General features: G+C 37.0%; 1 protein-coding gene across 1 annotated transcript; it reads left to right on the plus strand.

Annotated features, from left to right (window-relative positions):
• The first annotated feature begins 8 nt into the window (after window positions 1-8).
• LOC109078975 (metal transporter CNNM1-like) lies at window positions 9-17,290 on the plus strand. The gene is given in 12 exon segments (XM_042769594.1): window positions 9-90; window positions 93-1,356; window positions 1,358-1,446; window positions 6,552-6,695; window positions 7,914-8,054; window positions 8,359-8,528; window positions 9,064-9,163; window positions 10,332-10,477; window positions 12,627-12,867; window positions 14,749-14,853; window positions 15,977-16,087; window positions 16,945-17,290. Coding segments are annotated over 12 exon segments (2,673 nt in total). The 3' UTR covers window positions 17,025-17,290.
• Window positions 17,291-20,152: the final 2,862 nt, after the last annotated feature.

The raw sequence follows: 20,152 nt of genomic DNA on the forward strand, positions 1-20,152 counted from the left end.
GCTCGCCAATGTCCTTCTACAACCCACTCAGCATCATGGCTGCGGATGCTGCGGATGCTCTCCTCCCGCACCGCATCCCCGGACCATGCTCTGCCTGCTCCTCCTGATCGCGTCCGTTATCACCACACCTATCCACGGGCTGCTGGGCTTCCGACCGGAGGACACGGGAGGAGATCTATCCGTGCAGGACGGGCTGCTGAAGGCCACAGAAGGGACGCGGTTCATGTTACGCGTGTACTATGCAGCATCTCCGCAGAGGCTCAACCGGACCGTCAGCAGCGCCAGCGGCACAGCCGCACCGTGGATCGCTTTCATAGAAGAACCGGAGCCGGGCAGAGAGGGGCAGGTGCATCCCAAACGCAACTTGTGCGTGGAGGAGAGCGCCAGGAGCTCTGATATAGAGCTCCTCGGGTCTTTTAAGTCAGCCTCCAGCCAGAACTCCATCCTGGTAGAGCTGCTCGCCAAAGACCTGCGGAGAGGAGAGAACATAAAGTACTATTCCATGTGCGCCTTTGACGGGATCAAATGGGAGCACTACCGGACGCGCGACTTCTGGCTGGCGGTGGTGGAGCGGCCGCCGCATACGGACGGGTGGCTGCAGGCGGGACTGTCGGTGCTGCTTCTGGCGCTTTCCGCGCTCTTCAGCGGGCTGGTGATCAGCATGCTCGCGCTGGACCCGGTGGAGCTCAAAGTGTTGCAGAACAGCGGCACGGGCAAGGAGCAAAAGTACGCGCACAAGATCGAGTCGGTGCGCAAACACGGGAACTACGTCCTGTGCACTTTGGTGCTGTGCAACGTGCTTACCAACACTTTCCTGGTGGTCTGGATGTGCCAGATCCTCGGAGCAACGCCCATCTCCACTGCGGCGTGCACTTTTCTCATCTTCTTCATCGGAGAGATCCTGCCTCACTCCGTTGCGTCCAGGCACGGGCTGGCTATCGCGTCCAAGACCGCATGGTTAACCAAGATGCTGATGCTGCTGACTTTCCCCATCACATATCCCATCAGCAAACTCCTAGACAATATGCTGCACCAGGAAATCAGCAACTTCTACACCCGTGAGAAGTTACTGGCTATGCTGAGAGTTACCGACCCATATCATGACCTGGTGAAAGAGGAGCTGAACATCATCCAGGGAGCTCTGGAACTAAGGAGCAAAACGGTGGAAGATGTGCTGACCCCTCTCAATGACTGCTTCATGCTGGCCTCGGATGCCATTCTGGACTTCTACACCATGTCAGATGTGATGCAGAGCGGATACACTCGCATTCCTGTGTTTGAGAACGAACGGTCTAATATTGTCGATATACTTTTCGTCAAAGATCTGGCCTTTGTTGATCCAGATGACTGCACGCGATAAAACCATCACACAGTTCTACAAGCACCCGCTGCACTGTGTCTTTAACGACACCAAACTGGATGCAATGCTGGAGCAATTCAAGAAAGGTAAGATGTTTGTAGGACAGTTGTGCAAAGTTACAACAAATGATAGCGAATGAGAGGAAATCAGTGCGAAAGGATCACACAAAAATAATTTCTCACCCTCATTTCGTTCCAAGCCTGTATGCATTTCTTTCTTCATTTCTAATATCATGTTAATAAAACCTTGGACTTCATTAACTTTAATTTGTATGGATAAAAAAATAAAAAAAAAAAAAAAACTACAGAGACGTTTCAAAATATGTATATGTGCATGGAAAACATGAAGGCGAGTATATGATGAAAGTTTTCATTTGTGGGTGAAACTGTCGCTTTAAGAATATAGTTCGGTGACTTCAGTTATATGGGAGAACATACTGTGCTTTAAAAATATGGAATTCTGAATGAAAATCTACTGGTTAAATCTTAGATGTTTAAAGTGATGCATTGCCCTCTGGCTATGTTAACTATAAGTATAGGCTAATAATACAAAAAAATGTAGTATATTTATATATTTTTTTATTATTATTATTATTTTTTTTATTTATTTTTTTTTGACATCATACATTGCACATTTAGTGTCAGCCTCATCTTTACTTTAGCTGACATCTGCAGAGAGACTAGAAGCTGGATGACTTGAATAATTTAAATTTGTTCCCATGGCAACAATTTTCATTCTGTCATCATTACTTACTGTTCACCACAAGAGTTGTATTAGTCATATTTTGACACGCCTTTAACTGAAAATCCATAAATTACTCATGTCAAGTACTGACCTGTGTGGAATGCAGGGATGAATACCATTTCCTCTTGATCCTGCCCTGCACAAAGTCTAGACAGTGATGTGATGTGTTCTGATGCCTGGTATGTGATCATACTTTGGCCTTTACTGCATCACAGTGGCAATTATGTAATAATATCTTCTTGAGATTGACTGTGTTTTCCGCAAAGGCACAGAGTCAAAGCTACAGAGCAGCAGCAGGGTGCCGAGTGCCATAATTCAGCCGTAAGCAGTAACCTGTCAGATGTACCGCTCTCACAGGGTACGATTTACCAGATTTACCTTCCCCACAGGGCACAATGTTCGTACGCAATAGATTTAGTAGTAAAGGGATCATGAACAGTATCAGTTCCATAACCGCCATAGGAATCCAGGGCAGTTTAAGCAATACCAGACCCAAAAATAGGATGTTCAGCACAGACTAACACAGGCACACAGGCAACCCTGTATTGAGTTTAATCTTTGTGCAGAACTTGAATTTATTTTCCACCACACAGCAGAACTGTCGGAGAGAAACTTAGAACTGAGGTCAAAGTTTACCTACTGGATTGCTTTCAATTTTCAGAAATCGCTCCATTCAAATGGAACTTTAAAGTATATATGTTAAATACATGTTACATCCCTTTCTCACCAATGCATCCTCTGCAGTGAATGGGTGCCATCAGAATGAGAATCCAAACAGCTGATGAATGACCTGATGCTGAGTACATTTTCAGCAAATTTTCATTCTTAAGTGAGCTCCAAAATTGACTAAAACAGCCAACATGACACCATTTTGGAGTTTAGCTGTGTAAAGACATCAGGTTTGGAATGAGATAAGATTGAGTTATTGAAGTAGTCGATTTTGGGGTGAACTATCCCTTTAAATCCAAGTGCTTGTCTGTATAGAAACATCAGGGCAGATTAGCTGCAGCAGTGACCTTTTGGTCCAATCAGTGTCTCAGCTTGGGACCATATGGACAAAAAGAGCAGAGTGAGAGAAAAGAGGATCTGCTTCCTCACACTGTGAGCACCCAGCCTTTCACTCTTTGAAGCTTCTGCCTCCAGTGAACAAATTACAGCAGGAAATATGAAATATGTAGGCTCAACCTTTCCCTCTCCACTCAGTGAAGTAAGACAGGTGCTGAACTGCAGGTAAAGGTGAAAACTGAATAAAAATTACCTTTTTTTATTCCCTGAAGAAGTTAAAGCTGGAAGTTACTGAAGTTGTAAAACTGTCAACATGTATCTGTTCTTTTCAGTGCATAACAAACAAACAAACAAACAAAAAAAAAAAATCATAAATTTAAAACACACTGGTTGTTCGCAATCTGCCACTTCACCCAGTTCACTCCAAAAAGAAAATTCTCCAAAACTGTATTTCTTTATTTGTTCTCTAGACCAAAAATGACATTTTAAGAATGTTTTTGACATCACTGACTTTCATTGTATGGGCGAGAAAAATACAGACATTTTTCAAAATATGTTCTTTTGTGATTTTTTTTTATATTTGGGTAAACTATTAAATTATTCAAACTTAGGCAGAGTGTAAAACAATAAATCGCACAGGATCTGACTGATCATGATTTGGTTGGCAGCCTCCAATACTTTTCTCTATTGTTTCCTCTTCTAACTCTGCTGGAAAGTTAAAGAGGTTGCCATAGACTAAATAAAAAAAAACTAAAAATAAAAAAAAAAATAGGTGCCTACACACCATTAGTGCTTGGCCCTTAAAGTGTACGGGCCCTCAAATTATTGGATCAATCGCTACATAATTCCTATTCCTCAATCTGTTTTCATGCATGGATAATCAGACTTTACATTTTCAAAAACACCTCAAACAAAGCAAATAACTAAAGGGATAGTCCATCCAACAAAATGAAAATTCTGTCATCATATACTCTCCTTCAAGTTGTACCAAACCTGTATGACTTTCTTTTTTCTGTGGAACATAAATGATTATATTTTAAAGAATGTTGGTAATTAAACAGTTGATGGTTTCCATTGACTTCCATATGGTAATAAAATAGTATGGAAATCAGTTGGGACCATAAACTGAAATTCTTCAAAATATCTTTTTTTTTTTGCGTTCAGTAGAGGAAAAGAAAGTGATTCATGCAGGTTTGGAACAACATGAGGGTGAGTAAATGATGGCAGAAATTTTTGGGTGAACTATCCCTTTAAGCTCAAATGCAGGTCAAATGCAACAACACAAGCATCAAAATGACAAAAAAAATTACAAAAATAAAAGCAATTAACATAGACAATCATACATTTATTTGCATATGCATTTTTAGGACAAACTGTGCTATTTGGATTCTATTTAGATATCAGTCAGGCATTTCCTTCAACAGTTCTTCTGTGTTTTTCTTTTCATTTTCAGCCACACACTGTGCTTTATTTAGCACTTCCCACCATACTGCTCTGCCATGCATCACATGAGTAGAGTATAGTGCCAGCTTTAACGAGTTCATTTGCTGGCACAGCAGCTGAGGGAATCGCAGGGACATCCGCGTGGGCTCAGACCCCCTGGCTCGCATGCATGTGTGTGTGTTACATAATAGCGCAGTGATGTAATGCAGTTCCCTGAACATCAGCTTTGAGGTGTATCGTGCCGAGTGCTGCATTGCCCTTGCTCTCCCACCTGACTCCTGCAGAATTCTTCACTTCACTCAGCGTGCGCCGCTACCATGGAGACCACAGCGTGACAGACACTTCTGTCCTTTAGGTTCTCTCTACCCAAAGGTTGAGGATTATATATTTAATCCTCTCTGCCTGAATTGATATTCCAAATCTGGCTGACTGATGATTAACAGAAAGAGCTTCTGTCTGGGAATTCAGTGAACAATATTGTATAAGCAACACTAATCATGCTTCATATTATGAGCTTTTTAAAAAGGGTCATATACAATTTTTTTTTTCTACATATATCTTAAACTAATTTAGATTTTATGACTTTTTTCCCTGTTTTCCTTTTTTTTTTTTTTTTGCTGCTGTTCCTTTAAGACTCCAATGTAACTGCCCTCTTTGCATGTGAAATGAGATAAAGCTTTGCAGCAGCAACAAGCTGCTGGTTTGCTGTTGGTGCCAATATAGATTTAGCAGCCCATATTTCAATAACAGACCTTTTGGCAAAGCTGCATTACATTATGAGAGATTTGTAAAACAATCTGTTGAAATGACCGGATGACCGGGCTTCATCTGTTAGTTTCTAATGTTGGGATTCCTCAGAAGGTTCCGGGAAATATTAAATAGCCATTGTTAATATGTAAAAGCATCTGAAATCACAACATTGTGGGATATATGCACATGTATGCACACACATATTTATAAATACAATATAAAAATACAGTAAAAACCTTAATATTGTGAAATATTATAACAATTCACAATATTTGTTTTCTATTTTAATAGATTTTACAATAGAATAATTTCTGTGATGGTAAAGCTGAATTTCAGCATCATTACTCCAGTCTTCAGTGTCTCATGATAATTTCAAGAGACCAGCATCTATTTGAAATAGCAAATCATAAATGTATTAACTTTTGATCAATTCAATGACCAAGTGTCCTTGCTGAATAAAAGTATTAAACCATTATACCTTTTTTCAGAATGCACTGACTAATAAAAGGTTCAAAATAACAGAATTTGATGTATATAAATCTGTTATCTGCCACTTTTGATCAGTTTAATGCATCCTTTCTAAAGAAAAGTGCTAATTTCCGGAAAAAAATCTTATACTGACACTAAAGTTTTGAATGTTAGTGTATATATATATACTGAATATTTGATTCTTCATAATATTAAACACGTTTCAGTATCATAATTATTTAGTAAAAAGAGGGAACGTGAACCACTGACAGAAAAGCTTAATGCCTGAGGAGCTTTTTTTTTCTTTTTGAAAGACTCAGAAATAGCAAATTTCAACAGATTCCAGGTTTTTAGCATCATGCTCAGCTTCATCGTCAGAGCCACAGGGCTTCCCAAACCCCATTGCATAATCACTCAGCGCTCTTTACATAACGGCATGTCTGAATCTTCAGAACTGTCAGAGTTAATCTCTTCATGAGCCTTCATTCCAAGCACTCTTTATGTTCAAATCAGTTCAACAATGCAAAAGACTCCCCCCTGCCACAGAAATCACATACAAAGGTGTCGGAGGAGTAAAAATAAATGGACAGGATTCATTTACTAAAGTTGTGTGACTATTGATTTTGCACACTTTGACTAATAACTTCATGGATCGATTTAATAGCATGCACTGCAGTTTTGTGAAGTTGGCTTTAATATACTTTACACAAATGAGGATACAGATTATAAGTATTGCATATCCTGCAGTGATGATCCTATGTCTTTCTCTGGCACTGTAAAGGAAAATCTCATTTGGCTATCGTGCAGAGGGTCAATAATGAAGGAGAAGGAGATCCTTTCTACGAAGTCATGGGCATCGTCACTCTGGAAGATGTCATCGAGGAAATCATCAAGTCTGAGATTGTGGACGAAACGGACCTCTACAGTAGGTGTTTACTATTTCTGTTCTTTAAATCTGCTGCATTTTTGCTTATCTTAGGCCTCATTTGTTTTTCTATCTTCTCATCTTTCAATAATTAAGTTTCAGATGAACATTCAAACACCTAAAAGTTATAAAATCAGTCCAGTGGTGCATTATTAGTGGAATATTTCCTCCACACAGCCATAACAGAGTGTTTGTCTGAGGGAAAACCTGCCCTGATTCCTACTGCTTCCTCATGCATAGTCGATATCACTGTGACCCTGTTGCAAATAATTATCTAACTAATTGGATTCCAGAACTCTCTGTGTTATTGTCTTATGGCAAAGCCGGTTCTCTGCAATTATCAATTCATTTTTAACCATGATTTTGTGCTAACATATTGGAGGAGACTGGGGTTAGTTGTCACACGTTTTACTGTGAATATTTTGTAAGTTATGTTGAAAAGTAAATTCACATTTACCTTAACGTCTTGCCTAAAAAAAAAAAAAAAAAAAAAAAAATTGTGCACATTGTTTACATTTTCTGCCAAGGAAAGAGGTAATAGTAATGAATACCATCTTGACCTTTTGTGAAAACATATCCTGATTGCTCCAATTATAGTAACATATTCTACAGAAGCAGGAAAAACAAAAACAAATTTGATCCAACTTGTATGTGATGCAATAACCATACTTTAAATGTGTTTTAGTTTAAATACTAAAAAAAAAAGAAAAAGAAAAACCTGTTATGTTAAAGTTAAAAGAACTGTATATTTATGTGAAAATTAATTATGTGAATGAAAAATTATTTAATAATTGAATATTTGAAATGGCAATAATGCACACCTCGCAATATGACTTCTTGAATTATATTAAAACAAACAAACAAACCTTAATTCTAAAAAAATTGTTGTGCAAGTCAGTCAAAGTGCATTTAAATCTTTTTGGCATATTTAGTGTTGGTATGTATGTATGTATGTATTACATATGATAATCATTTTATTATAATAATAAAACAAGTATAATGTATAATATGATACAAAATAAAGGGTATTATATTCCATGGAATCATCTCGAGTAATATACTGTATAAATTGCCTGGAGTTAAATATTGCAGTTTTCTTTTAACCTTTTATTGCCTGTATTTTGTATTTTAAGCATATTTTCTATACTCTCATGCACTTGTTATTGGTTTGAGGTAAAGCTTATCCAGTATAAATGTATTGCTGTTTTGTTGTGGCAGCTGATAACCGTACAAAGAGACGAGTATCTCACCATGAGAGGAAACAGCAAGACTTCTCCATATTTAAACTGTCAGAGAGTGAAATGAAGGTCAAAGTTTCACCACAGCTTCTGCTTGCAACACATCGCTTTCTAGCAACAGGTAATCTCAATTCACAATTGTGAGAGAATCTCAAAATACATATATCAGTCCTGTTAATGATCAATTCAGACAGTTTTGGAACAATAGAATTTGAAGATTTAAGAAACTGATAATTGTTTTAGGTTTAAAGCACGTACAATTCAAGACCAAAATGATGTGTTCACATTCATTTGACAATCTAATGTATCTACTCACTTGGTGCAGCATTGCAAATCATCGTCAAATGATGAAGGATCAGGATGCTGTGTCATTGTCAATATTATTAATGTGTTTCTTATTCTCACCGTCCCCTTTCTGTCTGTAGAAGTAGAGCCTTTTAAGTCGACGCATCTCTCAGAGAAGATCCTCCTGCGATTGATAAAGCACCCAAGCGTGGTGCAGGAACTCAAGTTTAATGAGAAAAACAAGCGATCACCAAAGCACTACCTCTTCCAGCGCAACAAGCCTGTGGATTATTTCATCCTCATACTGCAGGTAAAGTACTACACGTTTTAAAAGACATTCTGATATTCATTATAAATAAATAATAAAATATATTCTGAAATTCATTATAAATAAATAGAAATATATTCTGAAATTTTACACATATATAAATTGTTTTTTTTATTATTACGTTTTTGTTATAAATTTGTTCAAACTGTTATGCAGATAAATTAATTTATGACATATGGCATTACTGCAGAATTTAAAATAAAAGCTTTTCACTATTAGACTCCATATATATTCAGCTATATTCAGTTTTCATAACTGTGAGCAAAATAAATGATTTTATTAAATACTAGAAACATTAATATTTAAAAATATATTTGATCAAACTGTTATGCTAATCCATTAATTTATGACAAAATAATTAAATTTATGACAAAATTATAATACATTCATGAAATACAAAAATAAAGCTGTTTTCTGGAACCCATTGTACGAACAGAAATGTAATTTTCTTAATTGAAAACTCGATTTAAAAGCTCTCAACAATAAAACTGTCTAAACCATCTCTCTCTGGCTGCAGGGTCGAGTGGAGGTAGAGATCGGTAAAGAAGGACTAAAGTTTGAAAACGGGCCGTTCACATACTACGGCTTACCTGCTATTATGACCATCCTACCCACAGGTTTGTTTGCTGCTTTAATTTCGTCAGAATTCATCACTGGAGGTGAACAGAGCCTTATTAAATAAATCAACTTTCCAGAATATCTCAGTTTTACTGCAGTAAAAATATTAATGAGCAATTAAAAACTCTGAGAGGCGTTGAGCGTGGAGCATACATGAACCCTCTAGCAATGCTCTCCAGAGATAATTAAGGCAGCCAATTTAAATAGAGCGGCTATGTAAATCTTAGGAGAGTAGAGTCGGGTAATTACAGTGGGAGAGAAACTATCGTCTGCCCACTCAGGCAAAATGGCATGCTATTATATAAGGATGAAAATCTCATAAGCTTAGCTTCACGAAAATGCAAAAATAACTTAAAGGATGGAGTCTTTAGCCCTAGTTGAAGAGATTAATTCAGAATGAATGGTGTTAAATGTAAGCCAAGTGTCTGTGTCATAGTCTGTCTCTCTAGTGAGGGTTTTCTCTGTATCTCGCTGTGATATAAAGACATAAAGAAAAGCTACACCACAGATGCAAACAGGTATACCAACATACTCCCTCCAAGACCTCAGCATCTACTAATGAGATATGACATCTACATGGACACAGAGAGATTCTGTGTATAGCATATGGTTTTTTGCTCTCATAATCAGTCATAACACACAACGCCACTAAAAGGTTTTTCCACTCTTCAGCACTGCATGTCCTATTTTTAACATGTATTTTTGCCAAAAAATACCAACAAAAAAAACAAAAAAAAAACCAAAAAAAAAAAATGCATTTAATTTGAGAAGCAATATATTATATAGATGTAGATAATATAGGCTTCTTTCCAGAGAATGTATCTTTAATAGGAGAACATTTCGTCTTTAATGTTTCAAATATTTTAAGCACAAACATTAAAAAACCAAATGATAAAAATAAGCAAAAAATCAGCCAAACATACAGTACAAAAGACTAAATAAACCTAAACTCAGGATACAATGTAAGAAAACAAATCTTTTGCAGTGAATAAACAAGTCCAATCAAGTTGTGTACATATGGCTGAATTTTTTAATAAGTAGTCTATCTCAACATATCAGTATATATACAGTACATAGACTCTCAATAGCCTGAGAAAAGAAAAAGTAAATATGTGTGGCAATAATTAAAGCAATAATCATCTGAATGACTTCTATGGTCTGATCCAGTCCACAGATCACCGTCCAGGAGCAGCGGTCTCAATCATTCGGATACTACAATCCACGGAGGCAGTCTGGGTCAACTGAGCATCAGCGGAGGACCATATTTACCGGACTATTCAGTTCGCCAGCTCACAGACCTACAGATCATTAAGGTAAATTTGACTATTCTGAGAGAGAGAGAGAAACACTGTTTTTCAGACAGCTGGAGGAGGGGAAAATTCAAGAAAATTCTGGTTCATATTGTGGTTCACATATCCCAATATCAAAATAAATTAATAGTATCAAAATTTTATTTTATTTTAAGATCATTAAAGTTTTTCACCTAAATTCTCTATACTGTAATGCTATAAAAATATATATTTTTTTCTCATTACAGTAATGTAAATAATCCTGTCTATATTAAATATTTTTTTCAATGATTTTCATCAATGAAATACACAATTTATGTTTTTAAATGAATCCATTTTGATTTTATTAAACAAATATTTATCTGCATTAAATTCAGTCAGATATGACCATGATGTACACTTACAATTGTACAATCCATTTAAATAATATTTATAACAGTGTGCACATTGTGCATATTATTTTATACAGGTCCTTCTCAAAAAATTAGCATATTGTGAAAAAGTTCATTATTTTCCATAATGTAATGATAAAAATTAAACTTTCATATATTTTAGATTCATTGCACACCAACTGAAATATTTCAGGTCTTTTATTGTTTTTAATACTGATGATTTTGGCATACAGCTCATGAAAACCCAAAATTCCTATCTCAAAAAATTAGCATATTTAATCCGACCAATAAAAGAAAAGTGTTTTTAATACAGAAAAAAGTCACCCTTCAAATAATAAGTTCAGTTATGCACTCAATACTTGGTCGGGAATCCTTTTGCAGAAATGACTGCTTCAATGCGGCGTGGCATGGAGGCAATCAGCCTGTGGCACTGCTGAGGTGTTATGGAGGCCCAGGATGCTTCGATAGCGGCCCTTAAGCTCATCCAGAGTGTTGGGTCTTGCATCTCTCAACTTTCTCTTCACAATATCCCACAGATTCTCTATGGGGTTCAGGTCAGGAGAGTTGGCAGGCCCAATCACAGTAATACAATGGTCAGTAAACCATTTACCAGTGGTTTTGGCACTGTGAGCAGGTGCCAGGTCGTGCTGAAAAACGAAATCTTCATCTCCATAAAGCTTTTCAGCAGATGGAAGCATGAAGTGCTCCAAAAATCTCCTGCATAGCTAGCTGCATTGACCCTGCCCTTGATAAAACACAGTGGACCAACACCAGCAGCTGACATGGCACCCCAGACCATCACTGACTGTGGGTTCTTGACACTGGACTTCAGGCATTTTGGCATTTCCTTCTCCCCAGTCATTCCTCCAGACTCTGGCACCTTGCTTTCCGAATGACATGCAAAATTTTCTTTCATCCGAAAAAAAAGTACTTTGGACCACTGAGCAACAGTCCAGTGCTGCTGCTTCTCTGTAGCCCAGGTCAGGCGCTTCTGCTGCTGTTTCTGGTTCAAAAGCACACGCCTGTGCACGGTGGCTCTGGATGTTTCTACTCCAGACTCAGTCCACTGCTTCCACAGGTCCCCCAAGGTCTGGAATCGGTCCTTCTCCACAATCTTCCTCAGGGTCCGGTCACCTCTTCTCGTTGTGCAGCGTTTTTTGCCACACTTTTTCCTTCCCACAGACTTCCCACTGAGGTGCCTTGATACAGCACTCTGGGAACAGCCTATTCGTTCAGAAATTTCTTTCTGTGTCTTACCCTCTCGCTTGAGGGAGTCCTGTAATTAATATTTTTGTTTTAACATTTTTTGTTTTATTTTTGCACTAAAAATATTTTTTAAAAACAATATAAGTGAATGTGATTAAAAATCTTTTTTAAAAATCATAAATTGTTATTTAAATATATTACGTTTTAATTTAATATAGTTACACATAATGCAACATTTATTTATTTTAGGCCTTTCTTATTAAGTAGTTTGGGCACCTCTGATAAATATTAATTTCAAACAAACATTTATTTATCTATTTATTTGTTTGTTTATTTATTTTTTATTTATAATTATTTTTGAAGTGGAATATGACCCAGGTGCAGTTTTTGTGAGGTTGATCCAAAAACTCTGGTGAGGTTTTTATTTCCGGTGTTCTCTAGTTTTGCTTCAAAATGCTAAAGCAAATACTTTTTAAATAATGCTTATGTAAATAATAACATAAATATTCTAATGCTATATGTTTGAAATTATATAGAATTATGAGATGCGTACTGTAATGTGTCATTCTTTCCAGATCACTCGTAACCATTATCAGAATGCCCTGACAGCTACACGCATGGACAGCTCTCCACAAACCCCCGACGCAGACAGTCAAGTGCCCGGGGAGAGAATGACAATCCCTGAGACGCGTTCCAACAGCATCGCCCTTCCTCTGACAGAACCACGGCCCTGTCTGACCCGATTCCACCAGCACAGCCACCTCTACAGACAGCCAGACAGCACCAGCGCCCTTAATGAGAGGAACCGCATCGTCCGTGAGTGCATTTGCTTCTCATTTATAGCATCTTTCGCGGGTTCTCTTAGTCATTTTTCAGGCAGCAGGTAAATATTAAAACAATTTAACATGAAACCACTGAAGTAGATTTCCTCAGGAGTTAGAAAACCGTCGGAAAAGCTTTATATGACAGACCATTTGAGCTCATCTCCAAAGGCTTCTGATCTTTTCTGATGAGAGCGATTGCAAAACAGCGGTGTCAAGCCACTGATTGAGGAACACCAAAAGAGTTGTTTTATACAGTCTGAATATGCCTAAATATAACTATAACATATAAGTGTCAGTCATTTTAATCTTTGTGGAAACCGAGGATGCAGATAATGCATGTTGGTGATACATGTGATGGAATTAGGACGTTTCTCACAGCTTCCAAGTGCAAGACAAGACAGATGGCAGAACTCTAATCCTCTTACTTAAACTAATCAAACTTTGTGTGGAAAGGTTTAAATCTGATTCTTAATTTAGAAATCACTTATAAATGTCAAAACACAACCAAGTAGAGTTTCCTTTAATTAGTGAGGCCTGTCCCAAAGTATACACAGGATCAAATGCAGGTTAATCAAATTACACTGTCGAACACTATCATATCAATGTTTTCACTGATATCAAATGCTACTGTAAATATTTAATACACTTTGCATGCAGTACAGACTGAAACTTGAGATATGACAGCAGTTCCACAATCAGAGTTTTAACTAAAATCTCCACAAAATCTTAATGGTTTGGCTTTTTGTCCAAGTTTGCTAGTTTGAAGTTATCTGAGGTCAAGTGTATTCTTAAAAACAGTCAAAACATTTCAAAATTTCCTGGACTAAAAAACGGACCAAAACTATTGCATAATCTTTAATGTAATTGAATGTATGTTTAAATTTAATTTACATGCTAATTATATAAGATATTCATAATATATGTCATATGTATACACACACACACACACACACACACACACACATCCACACACACACACACCACACACACACACACACACACACACACACACACACACACACACACACACACACACACACACATATATATATATATATATATATATAATATATATATATATATAAGATGAAATTTAAAATAAAGTGAAATTTGGGGTGTTCTCTAGTTTTGCTCTATTTTTGTCCAATAAATATGAAAATATCTCTTCAGTCTGAATTATACATAAACAAAATAAGCAAAGATTTTGACATCTTATCGGCTACAGATGACCGAGGGCCTGTTCATCTTCAGAATCTTCTCCCTAAAGTAGGGTGTGACGAGTGGGGCGGGGCCGAGAGCCGTGAGAACGGAGCGAGGCCGGTGGAGTGATTGGGAAATGAGCGACACCTGCTCCACTCACCGGTCTCGAGTCCCGCCCCACTCGTCACATAGGGCTATAGTCGTATTCCAAAAACAAATGCAGAATCATTATCTTCTTCATCGGGTAGTTGTGAGAAATAGTCCACAATTCATTATAAAGAGTCTTTGTTGCTTTCATCCTCAGTAAGAACTGTGGTTAATCTCAGGTTGTGATGACTATTAAAGGCTACTGGCTGTTTTAAAAAAGGTCTTCAATACATCTCACCCCAGCTTCCTGTTTCAATAAGAAATTTGGCTGAATTGAGAATTGGATACTAGCGTTATATGGCAGAAATAGTAAAAGTAGTGTGCTAGTAAGCTGTTTCAATGTCAACACAAGTCTGAAAATTGTGTTTGCCAAATCAATTTCATTTTCATGTCAAAAGACATGGACTCAAAGCTTTAAATGTCTTTGATTACTCATAGTTTTGTAATCAGATACTCCTGCATAGTAATACAAAGGCAGTGTTTCCAGTGTGATCAGCTGACGATGGTTCTCTGGCTCCCCCTGTAGGAAGTAAGTCAGATGGACAGAAGAGCCCCAGTGACTCTGTGTTCCTTCGTATGGATGACACCCCATATATAAGAGACAATCGTGTGGAGAGAAAAGAAGGAACTGGTGGGTGAATTGAAGGATGATTTCTGAAGCCGAATCATGATATAATCTTATGCACCAATATACAGTGTTTACCTCATTAAGTCCAAAAATGAATTTAAAAGCTGCTAAGTCAAATCAAAAGAAGGAACTGTGCATTAGGCAAACATAAATCACTGCAGAAACTTTTTGAAATACAAAATTAATAGTTCAACAAAAATAAAAATAATTTTAATTAAATCTGTACATTTTAAATGTATTTATTTATTCACCCTCATGGCATTTCAAACCTGGATGCTGTCCATGGATAATTTTAGAAGAGCGTTCTTTTTTTTTTTCACTACAACTGCTCATAGTGACCATGTATATTATTTTCAACTAATACAATGCTATCATATGACTTTAGAGCTTCAGAATAATTTTTAATACTATATTCGTGTGGACTTCTTATATACTTTCATGCAATAGAAGATTCCCAGAAAAAATTCTTCAAAATATCAGTGTGTATCTATGTTTGGAAAATTTAACACAGGTAAGAAAATGACTTGAGGTTGAGTAAATAATGACAAAGTGTTAATTTTGGGGTGAACTATCCCTTTAAGAAGGGTGGTGGTCTGTTCTCTAACTAAATGCACCCACACTTTCAAACACTGGAGTGACTGTTTTACAGCGAACGGGATGTTTGACAGACTGCAGGGAGAGGAAATGCATGAGCTGTATAGTCTCTGTTTATATGACCTGCAAAGGAATGTTGACATCAGACTAGAACGGTCCATTTCAGCTCTGCTTGTTATGACTGGAGGTTAACAGGAATGACTAAATCAAGAATCAGTGAAGTTTGGATGCGAAGAGGAGAGGAGAGGAGAGGAGAGGAGAGGAGAGGAGAGGAGAGGAGAGGAGAGGAGAGGAGAGGAGTGAAGAGAAGAGAAGAGAAGAGAAGAGAAGAGAAGAGAAGAGAAGAGAAGAGAAGAGAAGAGAAGAGAAGAGAAGAGAAGAGAAGAGAGAAGCGAAGAGGAAGAGAAGAGAAGAGAAGAGAAGAGAAGAGAAGAGAAGAGAAGAGAAGAGAAGAGAGACTAACTAATGACTTTTCAGCTAAGTTTGTCATGTGATCAAGGCCCATTGTCATAGTGTGTCCAATCTATTTCAGATGCAACAACCGTACCCATGGATACGGACATGTCTACATCCCAGCTCATCAGCTCTCACTCTCTGGGCGGCTCGGATGAGAACCTGGGGAAAAAACTGCTCCGGAAGCTCAGTGTGTATCAGTTGCCAAGCACCTGACTGAATCACAAATTTGTGAATCTCCCCCGTAATGACACAACACCTGTGTTTATAGCTGCACAAACACACACACACAGACACACACACCTGCTTTTATTCTGCATTTTCAAACTCTGTCTGTTTCCTAGCAACCAGCCAGGCAAACTGCAGCCCACACATCTGTTTAATAAAAAATGACAAGTCACTCAGAACACTGTGACGCAAGTAGGACATATTTCTGGGTCTGCAGCCTTTGTTGCTCCTGGAAAAACATTTTATCAAGAAATCATTCCTGCTGTTAAAAAAAAAAAATGTGTGGGAGGCTGATGCCCCGGCAACGCTTCTTGACTAGCCTAACCAACATAGACTTTGATTCAGTAATGTTCCCTACTTACATTTATGCATTTGTTAGACACTTTAATACAGCAATTCAAATTAAATTTGAAGTACATACCTCGCTGGAAATCAAACTTATTAAGTTAAATTTAATGTGTGATAAAAGCTAAATGTTTTAATGTTTAAATTTAATGTGTTTTCAATATACTTTTAACTTTCTATATGTACATATAAAACATTGGGAAAAAAAAAAAAAAAAAAAAAAAAAATATATATATATATATATATATATATATATATAAGAATATATATATATATATATATATATAATATTAATTATTATTATTGTTTTTTTATTTATTTTACAATCTGTTCTTTATTTATTCTGTCTTGAACGTCTAAAAAAACCATACTTTACTCATACTTATTCGTCAATTGACAGCTTTTTATTTAAAATATTCAGGTCAGTTCAAAACATTTCAGGTCAGATTTTACATTTCACTTTCTACTCTCCAGGCAACAAAAAAAGAAAGAAGTCTCGTGATGGAGATAAACCTTTGGAAGACAATCCTGAACAATCACAGGTGAAGACCTAGCATTCATTTAATGGGTTTTTGCTCTCTCACCTGCTTCTCCCACAAATGTGAAATCTTCTCCAGCCTTCCTCTGGATCATGAGTGAGAGAAAGCACAACCCAGTGTACAATGACCATCACAACAGATGTAGCATCAGAAAACCTTGCCTTCAGCATTGCAACTGGCTGGACGTCCTGAGAAATATAACAAACCGGAAATTTACAACATGCAGCAAGACACATGTTTTTTTTTTTTTGTTTTTTTTTTTTAATTGACGAGATGCTACATAACCATTGATTTACTACAGTTTTGATGACGTCATCTCCAGTCACTGTGGCAATGACATTCTGACCTCTGACCCCGGGCAAAGCCAGCAAGCACAAGCCTGGAGACCTGAAGCCAACCATTTGATCAATGTGATGGCAGAACCTTTAGTATGTCACAAAATATGGTCATCTTTCAGTAGAATCATCCTGAAACAAAGTGTTTATTGTGTGATTTTATATCATATTAAGTGAGACATATTTGTCAGGCTGTGCCTGAAGCTCAATCAAGATATCAGAGCACTTTGAGAAAGACCAGACCCATATATTACATATTCTGTTGAATAGCTGAGATGTTGACAGGGGAAAAATACCTACATTAGGTAAGTGGTGTCAGAATCTTTTTTTCTTTCTATTTTCAAAAGCATTAATATTTTATGTTTATTTCTTATCATTTTGCTTTTATTTTTGCACTTCCGTTCGGCTGAGAGCACAGGGTACAAAGAGATAAGGCTTATTTTTTTTCTTTTTAGCTATTTTAGGCCATATTTGAATAGTTTTAAATAGTCTGAGATGCCATTGCTAATGGTCCAAGCACATGTATTTGACAATAGATTTATTTGTTTATAAATAATATGTATTATATATCGGCATGCTTTTCTCAAACAGCAGTGTTATTATTGTTGTTATTAGAACAGCATTGTGCTTACTGTATAAAATATAAATAGTTAGGATATGCGCAAGCCATAACTTAAAAAAAAACTTGAAGCACTGATACTAAAAGTCACCTCAGATATAGATATAGATATAGATATTTGTGTGTGTGTGTGTGTCTAAAAATCATAAGCAATATCCCAAAACATGCAAGAAGCCTATAGTATTTTGTTTTGAGCCCTTTTTAGTAATTTACTGCTGCAGCAAGCTGAAAATCTCACTCATGTTTCCATTACTGGTTCACTGCCATGACTTTCCCAGCATGCCATGATCATGAAAAACTAACCAAATCAGCTCATCCCTGCCAACAACAGGTCACATGATTACATTATGCCAGGGGATTATACCTAGGATGCGTTTTGCATGAAAGGCTGTTTTAACTGAGTATGTCAAGTGAATACCTCTCTCCTGCATGCATGCAGCAGACACTGGTGATACAGAGACTGTTGGCCACAAGCGAGACTCTTTTTGCCTCTATGCTAACAGTGACCTACAACACCACCAGTCGACACACAGAAAGCACAACGACTCATGCTGGAAACCACTGGATGTCTGTTTCTTTCCCCTTGATATTTATTCCTAATATTTAATAGCAATAACCAAGCTATCCCTTTTATAAAGTTGCTTTGCATCTTGATGGTCTGGAGTGAACTGAATGTGCCTGCTTGCTTTCAGGCCACATGGACACTTTGTGTTGTGCAATACTGTGTGCTAAAGGCCCTGTACGGAGAGCACATGCTGACAGAGAGAAAGAAAGAAAGAAAGAAAGAAAGAAAGAAAGAAAGAAAGAAAGAAAGAAAGAAAGAAAGAAAGAAAGGGGGGCAGCACTTTTTAACGTCACGGTGCTGCATTGCAGGGTGAACTGAGTGATGCATGCTGATGATTGACTCAGCTGCTTTTGATGAGAAATCCACTGTATATTTAAGCACGTGTATATTTAAGCCTTAAACTGAGGATATTTGCTAAAGACATTTAGAAAATCCTCTCCAGCTCTCGCTCTCTGTACAGTGAGTCGGCCGAAGGATATATGTTTCTACAGAGTTTACAAAGACTTCTATTTGAAAACACCCGAGGAATTGTGTATGACTTTACAAAAAATGTTGCTTTGATTATATAAGAAATAATATTTATATAATATATAAAGAGAATATCAAATGTTCTATTAGGTTTTGATGTGGTATTTTAGAATGAAAAGTACCACTGGCATCCCAATAAATTAAGATTTGATTCAAATTTGTCTTGGAAAACATCATTTTTGTTCAATTACAGTAAACAAACACTGTTAAGCAATATAAGAAGTCAAAGGTTTATTATGGTACACTTGAGCTCTCAGTCCTGTTATGGAAGAGAATGTTTTAGAATCATATCAAGAAATTTCACTTCAGTTACATGAGTAAAAATAAAGTTCGCTGATGTTTAACAACTGCTGGACTATTTCAGGATGATAACCTTTGCTGGGTGTTATTTTGAGGCAGAACACATTCTTTGAATATGCTTATCATAAATTGTGTTTAGATAATGCCACTCAGTCACTCAGAATTGAAGGCCCATTGTCAGAGATGCAATTTTTGCCTGTTAAATGGCAGATTCTTAAATCTTTGCTTCCTAAACTTAAAAATATGTTTGCAGCTTTGCATGGAGTAAAAAGTTACTTAAAGTTGCCTTAAAGGCAACAGTTCACCCAAAAATGAACATTTGCCAAAACTGCACTAGACACAAACTACACAAACTTACTTTCTTTATCAGATTTGGAGAAATTTAGCATTATATCACTTGCTCACCAATAAATCCTCTGCAGTGAATGGGTGCCGTCAAAATGAGAGTCTAAACAGCTGATAAAAACAACACAGGACAGTTCTAAACAAATATGAAGGTGGATTTTGATGTGACAGAACAACAGGTACTGCTTTGCTTCTCACAAACATGCAACTTCACGAGATGTTAAATGATGAGTTTTGTGGGTTACTTGTGGATTATTGTGATGTTTTTATCAGCTGTTTGGACTCTCATTCTGACGGCACCCATTCACTGCAGAGGATCAATTGGTAAACAAGTGGTGTAATGCTAGATTTCTCCAAATCTGTTCTGATGAAGAAACAAACCTTCTCACAGTAAGTTTAAAATTGACAAGCATATAATATGAATAGATAACAGAGTAAATTCTAGCAGTGC

This window comes from Cyprinus carpio, chromosome A13 (assembly GCF_018340385.1).
Source record: "Cyprinus carpio isolate SPL01 chromosome A13, ASM1834038v1, whole genome shotgun sequence".
NCBI lineage: Eukaryota > Metazoa > Chordata > Actinopteri > Cypriniformes > Cyprinidae > Cyprinus > Cyprinus carpio.